The following is a 16,352-nucleotide window of genomic DNA, read 5'->3' as shown; positions in this document are numbered from 1 at the left end:
CACACTCTTCTTAAGAAATATGTTGGCCAGGAGGTGGGGAGGGATAACATGGGGAGAAATGCCAGACACAGGTGACAGGGGATGGAGGCAGCAAACCACCTTACCATGTACCTACCTATGCAACAATCCTGCATGATCTGCAGGTGGGCAGATCACCTGAGGTCAGGAGTTCGAGACCAGCCTGTCTAACAAGGTCAAACCCCCTCTCTACTAAAAAATAATGGTAATAATACAAAAAAATTAGCTGGGTGTGGTGACAGACACCTGCAATCTCAGGTACTTGGGAGGCTGAGGCAGGAGAATCGCTTCAACTCAGGAGGTGGAGGTTTCAGTGAGCTGAGATCATGCCATTGCACTCCAGCCTAGGCAACAAGAGCAAAACTCTGTCTCAAAAAAAAAAGAAAAAAAAAAGAAAAAAAAAAAAGAAATGTTTTATTTTGGAAAATAGTTATTTTTAAGTATGTTATTTATGTGACATTATCTAATGTAAAAGTGTGTTATCTGTTACATTACTTATGTTAAAATATGTAATTTATGTAATCTAATGAGTTTACATTTTTAAAATGACAATAAGCATTTTAAAATTTTCTCAGTTTGAATGTCAATATAGCAAGTACTAATAAAAATCCACATTAAAAAAATCATGCTTTGGCCAGAAGTTTGAGACCAGCCTGGCCAACATAGTGAAACCCCGTCTCTACTAAAAATACAAAAATTAGCTGGGCATGGTGGCACACACCTACAGCCCAGCTCCTCAGGAGGCTGAGGCAGGAGAATCACTTAAACCTGGGAAGCAGAGGTTATGGTGAGCCAAGACTGTGCCACTGTAGCACTCCAGCCTGGGCAAGAGACCGAGACTCCATCTCCCCAAAAAACAAAGAAACAAACAAAAAAAAGCACACTTTAGGGTCCTAAATTTTTTTTTTTTTTGAGACGGAGTTTCGCTCTTGTTACCCAGGCTGGAGTGCAATGGCGCGATCTCGGCTCACCGCAACCTCCGCCTCCTGGGTTCAGGCAATTCTCCTGCCTCAGCCTCCTGAGTAGCTGGGATTACAGGCACGCGCCACCATGCCCAGCTAATTTTTTGTATTTTTAGTAGAGACGGGGTTTCACCATGTTGACCAGGATGGTCTCGATCTCTTGACCTCGTGATCCACCCGCCTCGGCCTCCCAAAGTGCTGGGATTACAGGCTTGAGCCACCGCGCCCGGCAATGGATGACCACTTTTAAAGACACTTATTGGAATATTCTAAGACAAAAAGGCACGTTGTCTGGGACTAATATTAAAACACTGCGGGGAAAAAAAAAAAAAAAGAGGGCAGAAGAGAAAGAGAAAAAGAAAGAAACAGAAGGCAAAATGAAGTCAGAGTGGCAAAATACTGACTAATTGTGAAGGAGTACATAGAGATTCACTGTAGTCTCTACCCAGAATCCAGAAATCTCACAGACAATTTTCAACAAAGTCCTGTATTTCGTGACTGAGATCACTTTTTCTTTGACGTTCTGTAGCTGTCACTATGCTGTATCCAGAAGGATTTTTCAGCATCTCTACTCGGGAAATCTCACAAGCTTTGCTGACAAACACTAGTACTTCTCGGTAGTTCCGATACTTTCTCAGCTATCATCTCTACCTTACTCTGCTTTTCTCTGGGGAGTCTGATTACTGATGGCCAGACTTCTTCACTGCATCCTTTAGGTCTCAACCTCTCCTAGGCGGCCCGTCTCTGTTTCTTCAAGTTGCATTCTACAGAATTCCTGTACTTCTTTCTTCCAAATCACCAGTTCTCTTTGCAGCTGTTTATTGTTTCATCTATCCATTAAGCTTTTCCAAAAAATTGTGTTTGACATTTTTTTCAAATCTGAATGGTCATTCTTTAAAGTATGAATCCTTAACTCCTAATTTCAAACTTTTACAAAGTTTCTCTAAGCACAGTTCAACTTAATCTTACGGAAGATTTAAATTTTTTGAAAATTTAAATCTTTTGTTCTGTGATTCTGTCTATTGCTTCTGCTGGCTCTCCACTGCGCTGTCATGAACACTGTGTTTTATAACCTTTTTTACTATGAGCTGTTCATTTGGGGAGATTTTACCTATTTGAATTCTGAGGTCACATGGAAGGCTTCCAGAGGTGATCAGCAGCTGCCTGACTCTACCAGCAACCTTGGACCACTGTAAAGTAACTTCCAGGCTTGGGCTGTTTCATACCACACCAAAATTTATTCAGACTCCAACTCAGATGGCAGCTGGCTGACAGCTACCAAGTCTCTGGGAAGCTGTACTCCCTGCATCCCCACCCCGAGGCCATGAAAGTTGTGCATCCCTGACGTCCCTTTCGGTGCTCAGAATTTTGACTTCAACCTTACTGAGGGTGTTGTCACTTACAGTCCCAGTATTATGTGCAGACCCCATTCTGGGCTAGGCTGTATCTCGTTTCCCAGGATCAGAAGAAATCCCAGTAAGAAATGCTGACTTTCAAGCCCATATATTTCTCAGGATTCCAGTTTTCAATTGGTTTTTTACCACTACAACTTACTCCCTTTCATGCCATCTCAGCCAGACATTTTTAAAGATTTCATCTTATTTATTTATTTTTGAGATGGAGTTTCGCTATTGTTGCCCAGGCTGGAGTACAGTGGCACAATCTCGGCTCACTGCAACTTCCACCTCCTGGGTTCAAGCGATTCTCCTATCTCAGCCTCACAAGTAGCTGGGATTATAGGCACGTGCCACCACGCCCAGCTAATTTTTTGTATTTTTAGTACAGACGGCGTTTCATCATGTTGGCCAGGCTGGTCTCGAACTCCTGATCTCAGGTGATCCAACCACTTCGGCCTACCAAAATGCTGGGATTACAGGCAAGAGCCACAGTCCCCAGATTATTTTGTATTACCTAGTAAATTCAGTTGTTTCCCTTGGAGGAAGGAACAGTTAAAGGTATCTAATCTGCTGGACCATTACAAACCAATGTGGACATTTCTATGTGTAAAGGAAGTGAAAAAAGACATTGATCAAACAGCTTCCAAGTTTATGCATTTTTTTTTCAAGCCATGAGAAATTATTTCTACATAAACTGCTAGGAATTTACTCTAATAAATATGGTTCAAATTAATTTTTGTCAGCTTCATAAAACAGTATCCTACAGTAACTATCTGAGGAGGCACAGATCTCAGCAGCACTCTCTGGAGAGCAGCAGCAGCAGCAGCTCTCTTCACTACCAGAGTCTCTCTGGGCACCAGGCTGAGGTGGGCTGGAGAGCATCCTTCTTAACCTGAGCCAATGTTCTTGTAGAAGACAGAGGAGGGGCTCTAGATATGCACCTCTGAAGGACAGGCAGACTCTCGAGTGAAGACAGGGAGGCAGTGCCACGAGAGATGCCTGAGGAAGGAAGAGGTACCAAAAGGAAGCCTGGTGGCACTACCCAGTGGACTCACACCTTGGAACAGAGTAACTGCCCACCCACCCACCTCCCACCTTACCCCATTTACCTCGCTACCTCTTCTCAGAATGGATACCTCCCCACGGCTTGGTGTAGTTGAAACTTAAGGAAGTCTGTGGACCCCCTGAAATGACTTACAATTCTATGTATATAATTTTTTCTTTTCTTTTTGAGATAGGGTCTCACTCTGTTGCACAGGCTGGAGTGCAGTGGCTCACCACAGCCTCAACTCCCTGGGCTCAAGTGATCCTCTTGCCTGACACCTCTTCAATAGCATGTATCATCATGCCTGATTAATTTAATTTTGGGGGGTGGGGGCATAGATGAGGTCTCCCCATGTTGCCCAGGCTGGGCTCAAGTGATCCTCCCACTTTGGCTTCCCAAAGTGCTGAGATTATAGGCATCAGTCAACACACCCGGCCTGTATGTAAATTTCTCTGAGGTCCTTCAACTTTAGAATCAGATAAAGACCAATACCAATACTTACTGTATTTGTTTCAAAATGTAGTTTTGCCACTAAGAAAGAACCTAAAACTAGATACTCAGCCCCCTCACCATGTGATGCCCTGCACCACCTCTAGACTCTTCAGAGTCCTCACCTGCAAGAAGGCTCTCATCAGATGTTCCCCCACAAACTTGGGCTTCTCAGCCTTCTTAACCATAAGAAATAAATTCCAGCCGGGTGCGGTGCCTCACGCCTGTAATCCCAGCATTTGGGGAGGCTGAGGCAGGTGGATCATGAGGTTGGGACCATCCTGGCCAACATGATGAAACCCTGTCTCTACTAAAAATACAAAATTTAGCTGGGTGTGGTGGCATGTGCCTGTAGTTCCAGCTACTCAGGAGGCTGAGGCAGGAGAATTGCTTGAACCTGGGAGGTGAAGGTTGCTGTGAGCCGAGATCATGTCATTGCACTCCAGCCTGGCGATAGAGCGAGACTCTGTCTCAAAAAAAAAAAAAAAAAAAAAAAAAAGAAATTCCTTTTTTTTTTTTTTTTTTTTTGAAACAGAGACTCTGTCACCTAGGCTGGAGTGCAGTGGCATGACATTGGCTCACTGCAACCTCTGCCGTCCAGGTTCAAGCAATTCTCCTGCCTCAGCCTCCCGATTAGCTGGGATTATAGGTACTTGCCACCACACCCGGCTAATTTTTGTAGTTTTGGTAGAGACAGGGTTTCACCATCTTGGCCAGGCTAGTCTTGAACTCCTGACCCCGTGATACACCCACCTTGACCTCCCAAAGTGCTGGGATTACAGGTGTGAGCACCACACCCAGCCAATTCCTTTATTTAAAGAAAGCAAGCACCCAAAACTAGCACCCAAATACAGTGAAGAATTATTTAATAATAAAGTTTAAGAGATGATGAAAAACTCCACAGACTATTATTAACAGTCAAGGAAGCTTTGAGGGCTTATGTCTGGGGCGGCTGGTCTCCTTCCGAAGCACGGGGGCATTGAGGCTATCGAGAATTAAGTGCACCCAATCTGGAACCACATTTCTATACCATGCTCCTTCCACCCACTGTGGTAATTCCTCTTTTGAGGCAGTTGGCCCCATTTGTGTCTCTTTCATTAGGATGGTCAGATGCCCATTGGCCAGGCTGGAGACAGAGCCTGTCTTGAGACTGCAAGACTATCCTTAACTCAGTGCTGGCTTGTTGAATGAATGCATGCATGCATGAATGAATGTCACTGGGCTGTAAACAAGCTGTTCTCTACAGCCTTCATGGGCACCTCCTCTAACACCAGTTCTGTCTACAGCAACCAAAGGATGAACCTAAGCAAGACACCGGAGACTTCTGTCTCCCTGTAATGGTACGTATCAGTGCTCACCTCAAACTGCTCCCCCATGCCTCATTCCCTGGGCCTCAAGGTCCTCCAAATAGTACTTCCCGGAGGTGTCACCTGGTTATTGATCCACCCCATGTTTTTATCCAGTGGCAAAGTCCACAGGAAAGACAAAGAGGAGAGGAAATAGGTCCTCTCCCGTAGAGGACACGGGCCCATGACAGTGTGTGGGGGTCTGACAGCGAGGTCAGCACACAAGCATCAGACGCCTCCTCTTGCCGTATGCTTCTCTTCAGTTCACCTGAACAGAAAGAACAACGCATTTTCTCTCTTACCAGAGTGCCAAGAAAGGTGCTGATAGAGCGTGCGGCCTGGCAGAGGGCGCCGTACTCCTCAAGCAGGAGAGAGATGAACTGGTGCGCTTGCGGTGGGCCCTGCAGGCCAGACGGTGCCTTCACCTTGGCGGCAGCCGACAGCTGCCGGAGAAGGCGGACCTTCATCTCCAGCACATACTCTCGGGCTTGCTGTTCCAGACGCTGATACAGCTGGTAGGGGTCCCTCTCGCAGAGCCTGCACAGAGAAGAGAGTCACCAGAGCCTGCCCACTAGGGCCCCATGGGTGGCTCTGATGTCAGTGAGCCTCTTTTCTGAAGCCCTTCCACAGGGGACCACCTCTGAAGATAACAGTCATCCTTCTTATAACCACCTGTGAGAGGCACGATCACCCCACCTAACAGATGGGGAATCCAGGGCACAGAGAGTGTCACCAAGAAACGGGAAAAGTGACATTTACTGAGCTTTCTCTGTAAAGCACTGTTCGTGCAGATGCACTAATTCAGTTTGCTGCGTGGAGGTTCAGTGCCTGCTTTATGGAGGGGGACATTTTGGCCCACATGGGTTGGGTGAGTTGAATGAACTCACACAGCCGGCAGAGCAGGCTACCACCTCTCTGGAGACAGGGTCTCGCTCTATTGCCCAGGATAAAGTGAAGCGGCTCACGGCAGCCTCAACTCCCTGGGCTCAAGTGATCCTCTTGCCTCACAATCTCAAGTAGTATGCGTCGTCACATCTGGTTAATTTAATTTTAATTTTTTTTGGTATAGATGGGGTCTCTCCATGTTACCCAGGCTGGGCTCAAGTGATCCTCCCACTTTGGCTTCCCGAAGTGCTGGGATTACTGGTGTCAGCCACCACACTCAGGAAAAATGACACTTCCTGAGCACACACTCAGACACGACGCTGGGGATAACTGCTTCTGAAAGATTATATGATAACAAGTAAAAAGCACTGGTCCCAGGAGAGGTGCCACCTGGCTACAGACCTGGGGAAGCCTGCTCTTTCCTTCTTTCTAGGAGCTCAGTGTACAATACAAATGGGTTTGTATTAGGCTCATCACCAGAGGAAATTTTAGACACAGTTTATACTATTTTTTAAAATTATCCCACCAAAAAAGCAATAAAGATATGTAAAATAAAATTTGTAGGCTGAAGAGCAGGGAAAAAATAAAACATGCCCCATGACTAGGCGCCAAATGCAATGAACATTTTCATGAATTTCTAAGTTTTGGGATAATCCACTTTTTTATTGACACAAATATTTGTATGATAACCTACTTTTTAAAACTTATTCTACAGTAGTGGCATTGCTATGGTTAAATTTAATTGTATTTTAATCCAGGAGCCTCTAGATGGAAACCTAAAACCAATGCTATAATAACAAATATTTGTCCATAACTAATCACCAGGAGAAATCAGTTTGAGTTCATCACTCTAATAGAAATGATTTGTAAAATGTATTAAACTACAGCTCCTAGATTTTACACAGTAAATCCTTTCACCTTCTACATACCACATTATGTCAAAAGAAAAGAAAGTTGTTAACTGTTCTATTTTTAAATTGCCATACTACCTGGGTTGTAAAAGACAAGAGCCAAGTAAAATCTTGCAACAGAACATGTAAAGCCTTATGGAAAATGTGGTTTAAAAAACATATATAGATGAATGGGATTCCCATTACGGTTACTGCATTTCAGATAGACATTAACTTTTTAAGCATGACAACTGTAATTTTAATTACTAGTATAAAAATAAAAAGTCCTCTGGAACCAGGCACAGTGGCTAACACCCGTAATCCTGACACTTTGGGAGGTCAAGGCAGGCGGATTATGAGGTCAGGAGATTGATACCATCCTGGCTAACAGGTGAAACCTTGTCTCTGCTAACAATACAAAAAATTAGCCAGGAGTGGTGATGGGTGCCTATAGTCCCAGCCACTCTGGAGGCTGAAGCAGGAGAATCACTTGAACCCAGGAGGCGGAGGTTGTAGTGAGCCGAAACTGTACCACTGGACTCCAGCCTGGGCAAAAGAATGAGACTCAGTCTCAAAAACAACAACTACAATAACAAAAACTGCCCCCAAAACAGAATATATTTCATCTATTTAAAGAAAGCCATGGCCAGGCACAGTGGCTCATGCCTGTAATCCCAGCACTTGCGGGGAGGCCAAGGCGGGTGGATCACCTGAGGTCAGGAGTTCGAGACCAGCCTGACCAACATGGTAAAAGCCCATCTTGAAAGAAGAAAGAAAAGAAAAGAAAGAGAAAGGAAAGAAAAGAGAGAGAGAGAGAGAGAAAGGAAAGAAAGAAAGAAAGAAAGAAGAGAAAAGAAAAGAAAACAAAACTAGAGAAAAGAAAAAGAAAGCCACAGAAGACAGAAGAGTCAGGTTTTGCAGAGATAACCAAACTTAGAAGTAGCCTGGACACCCACATCATTGCATGTCAGACTTCAATCCCTTTTATTTTCATTGTCTATTTCTGTATTTTATAAATTTAAGGAAATAACCATGTGACACTTTTGCAAACAGAATTTTTTTTAAAGTCATATAAAAAGGAGGCAGCAATATGCTAAAGATGCTATGGAAGCTCACTCGCTAAGTCAAACACATACATTCAACAGATACTGGCACATCAACCACATACTGGCTACAAGGTACTGAAGATGCAGCATTAACAATCCGTGAAGTCATGGGTTTGATGTGATGGCTATACATTTTTTCCTAATACTCACTAGGACACCTAACTCTCTTTGTTGTTTTTGCTTGTTTTTTTGTTTTGTTTTGTTTTGAGACAAGGTCACACTCTGTTGCCCAGGCTGGAGTGCAGTAGAGCGATCCTAACTCACTGCAGCATTGAACTCCTGGGCTTAAGCACGAACTCCTTCTATCTCAGCCTCCCAAGCGGCTGAGACCACAGGTGTGCTTCACCACACCTGGCTAACTTTTTTTTTTTTTTTTTTTTTTTTGTAGAGATAAGGTTTTGCTATGTTGCCCAGGCTGGTCTTAAACTCTTGGGCCCACACAATCCTCCCACCTCAGCCTCCCAAAATGCTGGGATTACAGGCGTGAGCCTGTAAGCCACCATGCTTGGCTGGAAACCTAACTTCTAACAAAGGCACACAAAACAGAGAAGTATCTCATGCAATACCAATGGCTTGCAGGTCAAACCCTGAACATACTTGGCTGAATTCAATGAGTTAACCTAATCTATGCCTAATCACTATCCCTGCCTCCAGGTTAGAATCTACTGCACAGCAAACATCAGTTTACAAAACTCCCAACCAGGCGCAGTGGCTCACGCCTGTAATCCCAGCACTTTGGGAGGCCAAGGCAGGGGGATCACGAAGTCAGGAGTTCAAGACCAGCCTGGCCAAGATGGTGAAACCCCATCTCTATTAAAAATATATAAATTAGCATGGTGGCAGGTGTCTATAATCCCAGCCACTCGGGCAGCTGAGGCAGGAAAATTGCTTCAACCTGGGCGACAGAAGCTGCAGTGAACTGAGATAGTGCCACTGCACTCTAGCCTGGGTAACAGAATAAAACTCCATCTCGAAAGAAAAAAAAAAAAGGCAACAAAACTCCCAAATGTGCTGCATTCAAAATATGAGACAGAAACCCAAATGAGAATCATCCCATGAAATGGCCATCTCAAATCTGTTGCTTTTATTTGAAACATTTCAAAAAGCATAAAAATATATTCTATCACTGGGCACAGTGGCTGGTGCCTGGAATCCCAGCACTTTGAGAGGCCAAGGTGGGTGGATCACCTGAGGTCAAGAGTTCAAGACCAACCTGACCAACATGGCAAAATCCCGTCTCTATTAAAAATACAAAAATTACCTGGGCGTGGTGGTGTGCGCCTGCAGTCCTAGCTAAGGTGGAGGCTGAGGCAGGAGAATCACTTGAACCCAGGAGGCAGAGGTTGCAGTCAGCCAAGATCGCACCATTGTACTCTAGCCTGGGCACAATAGCAAAACTCCATCTCAAAAAAACAAAGAAAATGTTACATCAAACTATAAGAAAGAATAAAAAGGCCACCTCAAATTCTGCGTGGTTACTGAGTATAAGGTATCTGCTGAAAAACGGCTGCGCCGTCACAAGAAACAGCCACACAACCAGGCATGCCTCAGCTGTCTCCACCTCATGAGCCACACGAGGCACACACACAAGCTACTCAACCTCACGGAGCCTCTGTTTCCTCACTTCATAAATGGCTAACTCTGCCTTTCTCCTTGGGTTGATAAAGTCAAGAGTGCTCGTGAAAGTACTCAGCATCATCCCTGGCACAGTGGGACTCAAAAATGAAGGTATTATCATCAGTCTTCACAGAAACAAATGACACGATAAATGCTTCTTGTGTAATTATACAGGTAACAGTGTTTCATCAGAATTCAGGACATCTGGCCTGGGGGCCTCACTTCTGCCAGTTCATCAGCTATAGACTTGACAGGCACCAAAGGCTGAGCAAGCCCAGCTGAGCACGGTAAGGAAAGCCTATCGTGCACAACGGGCAGGCCAGGGGTTTGCACAGGGCCACAGCAGGAAGGGGAGGCATGTACCTATCCACAAGCTCCTTCACTCCCTCCTTGTCAGGCACCAGAGACTGGTCCTGGTCGTCTGCCAGCGGGGTCCCTGCCTGGCGGTAGATGCAGCGCACCGTGTAGCGCACTTCTGACCAGTAGTTCTGCAGCTGCTGAGGTTCCCGGTCCGCCTCTGCTGAAATTTCTCTGTGAGACAACACAGGACGGTTAGACAACACAGGACAGCACGCTTCCCTTCCTAGCACACTGTCCTCAGAGCACCTCCCAGGCTCTTGCACCTTGCCCAGCGCCCAGCTCCCAGGAGTCAGCAATCAGGCTTCTGTCAGTGCAGCAGGGATGATGGCATCCCCTGCACATCTCCCAGGGTGCCCTCTGCGTCTGTAAGATCTTAGCCACTGCACAGGTGACAGGAGCGTCTGCAGCTACTGTCCCACAATCAGTGTCACACATCCCCACTGCTGACCCGCCCTTCACCTCCAAGTACCTAATGGTCAGCCTTGCCCTCACCTTTGCCCCCACAACTTGGCTACTTTCCTTCCTGAGTCACAGCACAGACCATTTTAGATGTGCTCCTGGGCCAGGCATGCTGCCTCATGCCTGTAATCCCAGCACTTTGGGAGGCAAAGGCAGGCGAATTGCTTGAGTCTAGGACTTTGAGACTAGTGGTGAAGTCCCATCTCTACAAAATAAACAAAAACTAGCCTGACATGGTGGTGCGTGCCTGAAGTCCCACATACTGGGACTGAGGTGGGAGGGTGATCACTTGAGCCTGGAAGGTGGAGGCTGTGGTGAGCCGAGATCATGCAACTGCACTCCAGCGTAGGGGACAGAGCCAGACCCCGTCTCAAAAAAGGATGAGCTCCTGGGCGCTCCCCTCAGCCACACAGCAGCTGCCAGTCAGGCCCTTGCCCAACACTCCTCTCCTTCACTGGGGCTGCTCTTAGATTCTGATTATTTAAGGACTCCTTCTCCTGTTCTGAGCATGCTTCCCAGTGCCAGTTCCTCAAGAGTAGGGGTTTTTGTCTTACTCCTCTGGTTCTTTTTCACAATAGCCAAGTGACTGCCTCACTCTCCTCGTCGCTGTCTGTCACATTAGCCCACTTTCTCGGTCCAGCTCCAACATGCGTCTGCACGTTGTTGTGGACAGGTATGAGTGACGTGACGCACACAGCACATACCTGCGCTCACTGCAGGCCTCGCACGAGCAAGCGGTGTCCGAAGGTAGTGTCTGTGCGCCCAGAGTGAGCCTCCCACCACTGCCGGCCTCCGGCTGGGAGCCACCAAGCGAGGAGTGAAGAAGAAAATCTTGGCTCTGCTTTAAAAAGAGAACAGAATAGACCAGTTACGTTAAAATGTTCAAAGCATCAATTTTTTATTAACTGCTTGGGAAAATACCTTTATAAAAATTGTAAAATCTAGACATTGACAAGAAAGTATCTTGGCCAGGCACAGTGGCTCACACTTGTAATCTCAGCACTTTGGGAGTCTGAAGTAGGTGGCTTGCTGGCAACATGGCGAAATCCCACTGCTACAAGAAATACAAAAAATAGGCCGGTCACGCTGCTGCCTGCCTATAGTCCCAGCTATCTAGGAGGCTAAGATGAGAGGATCATTTGAGCCTAGGAAGTTGAGGCTATAGTGAGCCGTGATTGTGCCCCACTACACTCCCACCTAGGTGACACAGACATTGTCACACAGACTCACACAGACACACACACACACACACACACACACACACACACACATGCAAAGAAAACAATTCAGCTGCATATGGTGGTTCACATCTATAATCCCACCACTTTGGGAGGCCAAGATGGGAGGATCATTTGAGCCCAGGAGTTTGAGACCAGCCTGGGTAACACAGCAAGATCTTGTCTCCAGTTAAAATTTTTTTAAGTATAAAAATTATACTAAAATTGCCAGGCGCAATTACAGGTGGCTCAAGCCTGTAATCCCAGCACTTTGGGAGGCCGAGGTGGGTGGATCACAAGGTCAAGAGATCGAGACCATCATGGTCAACATGGTGAAACCTGGTCTCTACTAAAAATACAAAACATTAGCTGGGCATGGTGGCGCGTGCCTGTAATCCCAGCTACTCAGGAGGCTGAGGCAGGAGAATTGCCTGAACCCAGGAGGCGGAGGTTGCGGTGAGCCGAGATCGCGCCATTGCACTCCAGCCTGGGGAACAAGAGCGAAACTCCGTCTCAAAAAAAAAAAAAAAGAACAGTTTTACTCCCAATGTCCTAATCAGCACATGCGATGATCACCTCAGTGGGCACCTCTGGAAAGTGACGTGCCCATGGTCACCTGACATAGCATATAGTAGAAACCTAGTGGCCTCTCTGAGCCTCGCATCAAGCAGCGCAGCGCAGAGGCCTCTCTGTCCTCGGGAATCCCATAGCCTGCATTGCCTGCTCTGACTGAGGAAAAAGGTTTAAGAAAGAGAACCCTCAGCCAGGCGTAAAGGCTCACGCCTGTAATGACAGCACTGTGGGAGGCCAAGGCAGGTGGATCACCTGCGGTCAAGAGTTCGACACCAGCCTGACCTCAGGTGAAACCCCGTCTCTACAACTGCTCAAGCAATCTTCTTACCTCAGCCTCCTTAGTACCTGGGACCACAGGCATGCGCCACTATGCCCAGCTACTTTCTGCATTTTTGGTAGACACAGTTTTGCCATGTTGCTCAGGTTGCTCTCAAACTCCTGAGCTCAAATGATCCACCCACCATTACACAACTTGGCTGGGTGTGGTATCGTGCACCTATAATCTCAGCTACTCAGGAGGTTAAGGCAGGAGAATCTCTTGAACCCAGGAGGCGGAGGCTGCAGTGAGCCGAGATAGTGCCAACATGACAAACAGAGCGAGACACTGTCTCAAAAAAAAAAAAGAGTGAACACTGGCAAAGACCTTCCTATGTTGCATGTCCAACAGTAAGTACCAAAAGGATTTCAACGACCACCACTAGAGAAACACAACACAACACAACCTTAGGTTCCCTCCGCCCTCAAGTTACCCACCCAACCGGCACTGGGGCCCCCTCTAGAACAGGCCCTGAGAAGGACTCTGCTCCATGGAAAGAGGGGCTCAGGTCTCAGAGCTGAGGATGCCCACAAGGTGATGCAGAATGCTAGAGAACCTTCCCTGGGCTCACGACAGGGTCTCCCAGCTCCATAACCGTTACGTCTCCCAAGCCCCATAGCCTTAGGAAGAGAATCACAGTCAAAAGAGAAGCTTCCAGAAAGGAAATCACCTAAGTCAAGAGTACTGCACTGTCGCATTCTGGTCCCCACAAGGCAAAGGGTGCTCCCCTCACCCCACCCTTCCCCAAGTCAAGCATGAAGCCACTGAGACAAGCCCTCAGAGAGATGGGTGGTGGCCTGTGGTAAGAAGCCTGGGGCTGACCCCGGGCTGGACTTGGTCAGGTCTGTTCAGACACCTACAGCACTCCAGCCGGCTGCTGAGCCAAGGACAAGAAAACTCCCAAGGGCCTGTGATGGGTGCTGTGGAGTTGGGGCACACAGACACTGGTGGTGGGCCTTGCAGAAAAGACCCTGCAGCAGAAAAGCCTAAGCGTTGCCAAATGGGCCGAGGAATGAGACAACAGAGGATCTAGCTCAGCTGCTGCCAGCATACAGGAAGGCAGGAGCTTGTGTCATCCTGAAAGAATCCCACCCCAGAATTACACCATGGAGGAAGGGGGGCAGAGTGCAGACGCTGGTGGTAGGGGAGGGGGGCAGTCTGGATGTGTGTCATACAGAGTCTCTACCAGACAGTCCAGCACGAAGTTCCCACTTTAGTCTCAGAAGTGTCCAAAGGTCTGAATGTTTTGCTCTGTTCTGAATGTTTGTGCCCCCGCCTTTCCCTGTTCCTAAGTTGAAACTTTAACCCCTAAGGTAATAATGTATCAAGGAGTAAGGCCTTTTAAGAAGTGAGTAGGCCATGAGGAGGGAGTCTTCATGAAAGGGATTAGTGACTTTTATATAAAGGAGGCCCCAGAGAGCTGCCATGTCCTTCCATCACACGAGGACGGTCAGAGGGCTATGAACCAGAGCTCAGGCCCTCCCCAGGCAACAATCTGCCAGCACCCTAATCTTAGACCTTCTAGCTCTCCAGACTATAAAAGACAGAAATGCCCGCTGTTTCTAAGCAGCCCAGCCCATGGTATTCCGTTGCAGGAGTCTGAGCACACCAAAGCAGCCTCCCACCAGGAAGAACCAGCAACTAATGGGCCACCCATTAGGACCAGAGGCCTAGTGCTGGTGGGCCAAAAAGAACCCTAGACAACCCAGCAGAGAACAAAGACCCCCAAAGTCTCCTCTCCAGAGCTCCTTCTCCATCCTGGAGTAAGAGGGCAGGCATAAGGAAGCAGGACATATACCACCCCCCTCCACCCTTGGGGACTCCTGCCATCACTTAACTTGAGGGGAAGAGGCTTTTAATTAACTAGATGAGACATTTGGGCTTGGTGTTTTTTGGGGGGGAGGGGAGATAGGATCTCACTCTATCACCCAGGCTGGAGCGCAGCGGCACAATCTCGGCTCACTGCAACCTTCACCTCCCAGACTCAAGTAATCATCTCATCTCAGCCTCCTGAGTACCTGGGACCACAGGCGTGTACCACCACACCCGGCTACTTTCTGCATTTTTGGTAGACACAGAGTTTGGCCATGTTGCTCTCAAACTCCTGAGCTCAGGTGATCCAACCTGTCTTCATTTGCCAAAGTGCTGGGATTACAGGCATGAGCCACCACACTTAGCCACATTTAGGTTTTTAATGTAGACTGGACATGAGTACCGGAAAGTGAGACTATTCCCATACCAAAAGTGGCTGGAAGGCCACGGAGTTCTGACTGATGAGGCATCGCAGGGCAAGGAGAGGGCAACAGAAGAGGCTGTTCCCTAAGCAGGTCTGTTCCCGTCAACACATGAGGTTCATGCTCTCCTCCCTCCCACACCAATCTAGCAGCAAAACTGTCGACTCCACCTCAATCCTAAAAACTTCCACAATTCACCCATTCTTCTTCCCCTGCTGCTTCCAACCCAGCCGAAGCCATCATCACCCGCCTCTTGCCTGCACAGCTGCACTGGCTCTCTCTAGTGGCACATCTATTTCCAAATGTACCCGCTAATCATCCGTTCTCCAGGCGGCAGCAGAGTGAGATCACAGAACTCCCTAGATAAAACTTCTGTTCTCCTCTGTATCACTTAGAAGCAAACTCCATATTTCTTACCACAGCTTTCAAGGTTGCTCAAGTCAAAGTTCTGATTTTACGTCACTGCCGTTGCTCCTTTTGCCTTGTACCCACAGCCACTGGGTCTCTGAATGGCTCTGGGAGACTGTACAGTGCTGTCCCATACGTCCTCAGCAAAAAGATCACCTGCTCAGGGGGGCTGGTTGAGCCAGTTAATTTTTTGGCCTCTCAACTCCAAATTCACCCTTCTTTGCCATGCTTACGATGAACGAGCTGCACCCTGTAAATATTTCTCCCCTGCCAGGAGATAGGTACAATGTGTGGTCGTGTGGGTGGAGGGTGCTACAGGGACAATGAAGAAGAAGGGGTCTCCCTCCAGGTTCCTGTGCTCTTCTCTTCTTGCTCTTACCCCGAGGCAGCTCCCTGGCAGTGGGAGGCATGGCCTGGGGGACACACACTGTCCAGCACTCGGTCCCAGCCTGCAGGACCTCAGGGTGCTTCTCTGCTATCCAGCAGGGTATAACAATACCCACTCCACTTCCAAGTCTGTTGCTTTCTTGAGTCCCTTCCTTAAGCTCTCACTAGTGGCTGCTCCCTAGATCTGCCCTGGCCATATTCTTTAGTGTTCACTTCACAGATCTGGGGAGCTGATCTGTTGTTACTTGTTAATTATTCTTTTTTTTTCCTTGAGATGGAATTTCACTCTTGTTGCCCACCATTTCACTCAGGCTGGAGTGCAATGGTGCGATCTCGGCTCGCAACCTCTACCCCCTGGGTTCAATAGATTCTCCTGTCTCAGCCTCCTGAGTAGCTGGGATAACGGGCGCCTACCACCATGCCCAGCTAATTTTTCTATTTTTAGTAGAGACGGGGTTTTACCATGTTGGCCAGGCTGTCTCCAACTCCTGACCTTAGGTGATCCACCCACCTCGGCCTCCCAAAGTGCTGAGATTATAGGCATGAGCCAACACACCCTGACACTTGTTAATTATTCTTTACGTTAAAATGTGCTTGTTCTGATTATGGATGTAATGCTCATCTCCTGAGCTCTGGCTTACCC

At 47.5% G+C, this 16,352-nt stretch overlaps 1 protein-coding gene across 7 annotated transcripts in view; it reads right to left on the bottom strand.

Moving 5' to 3' along the window:
• The window catches only part of FAM193A (family with sequence similarity 193 member A), a 205,815-nt gene that overhangs the window by 94,912 nt on the left and 94,551 nt on the right, over positions 1-16,352 (bottom strand). For 5 of the 7 annotated variants that reach the window (XR_012516794.1, XM_010345212.3, XM_074395798.1 and 2 more), the window contains exons 3-5: positions 11,279-11,415; positions 10,119-10,286; positions 5,560-5,794 (exon numbers count right to left, since the gene is read on the bottom strand). Coding sequence is in view for 6 of the 7 variants with exons in the window: in XM_010345212.3 (XP_010343514.3) it covers positions 5,560-5,794; positions 10,119-10,286; positions 11,279-11,415 (540 nt within the window). In the remaining variant the exon portion in view is untranslated. The other 2 variants (XM_039468062.2, XM_010345213.3) reach the window with 2 other exon arrangements.

This window comes from Saimiri boliviensis, chromosome 3, assembly GCF_048565385.1.
Source record: "Saimiri boliviensis isolate mSaiBol1 chromosome 3, mSaiBol1.pri, whole genome shotgun sequence".
Classification (NCBI taxonomy): Eukaryota; Metazoa; Chordata; class Mammalia; order Primates; family Cebidae; genus Saimiri; species Saimiri boliviensis.
The sequence above is the reverse complement of the archived record's forward strand: the minus strand, read 5'-3'. Positions and strand labels throughout refer to the sequence as shown.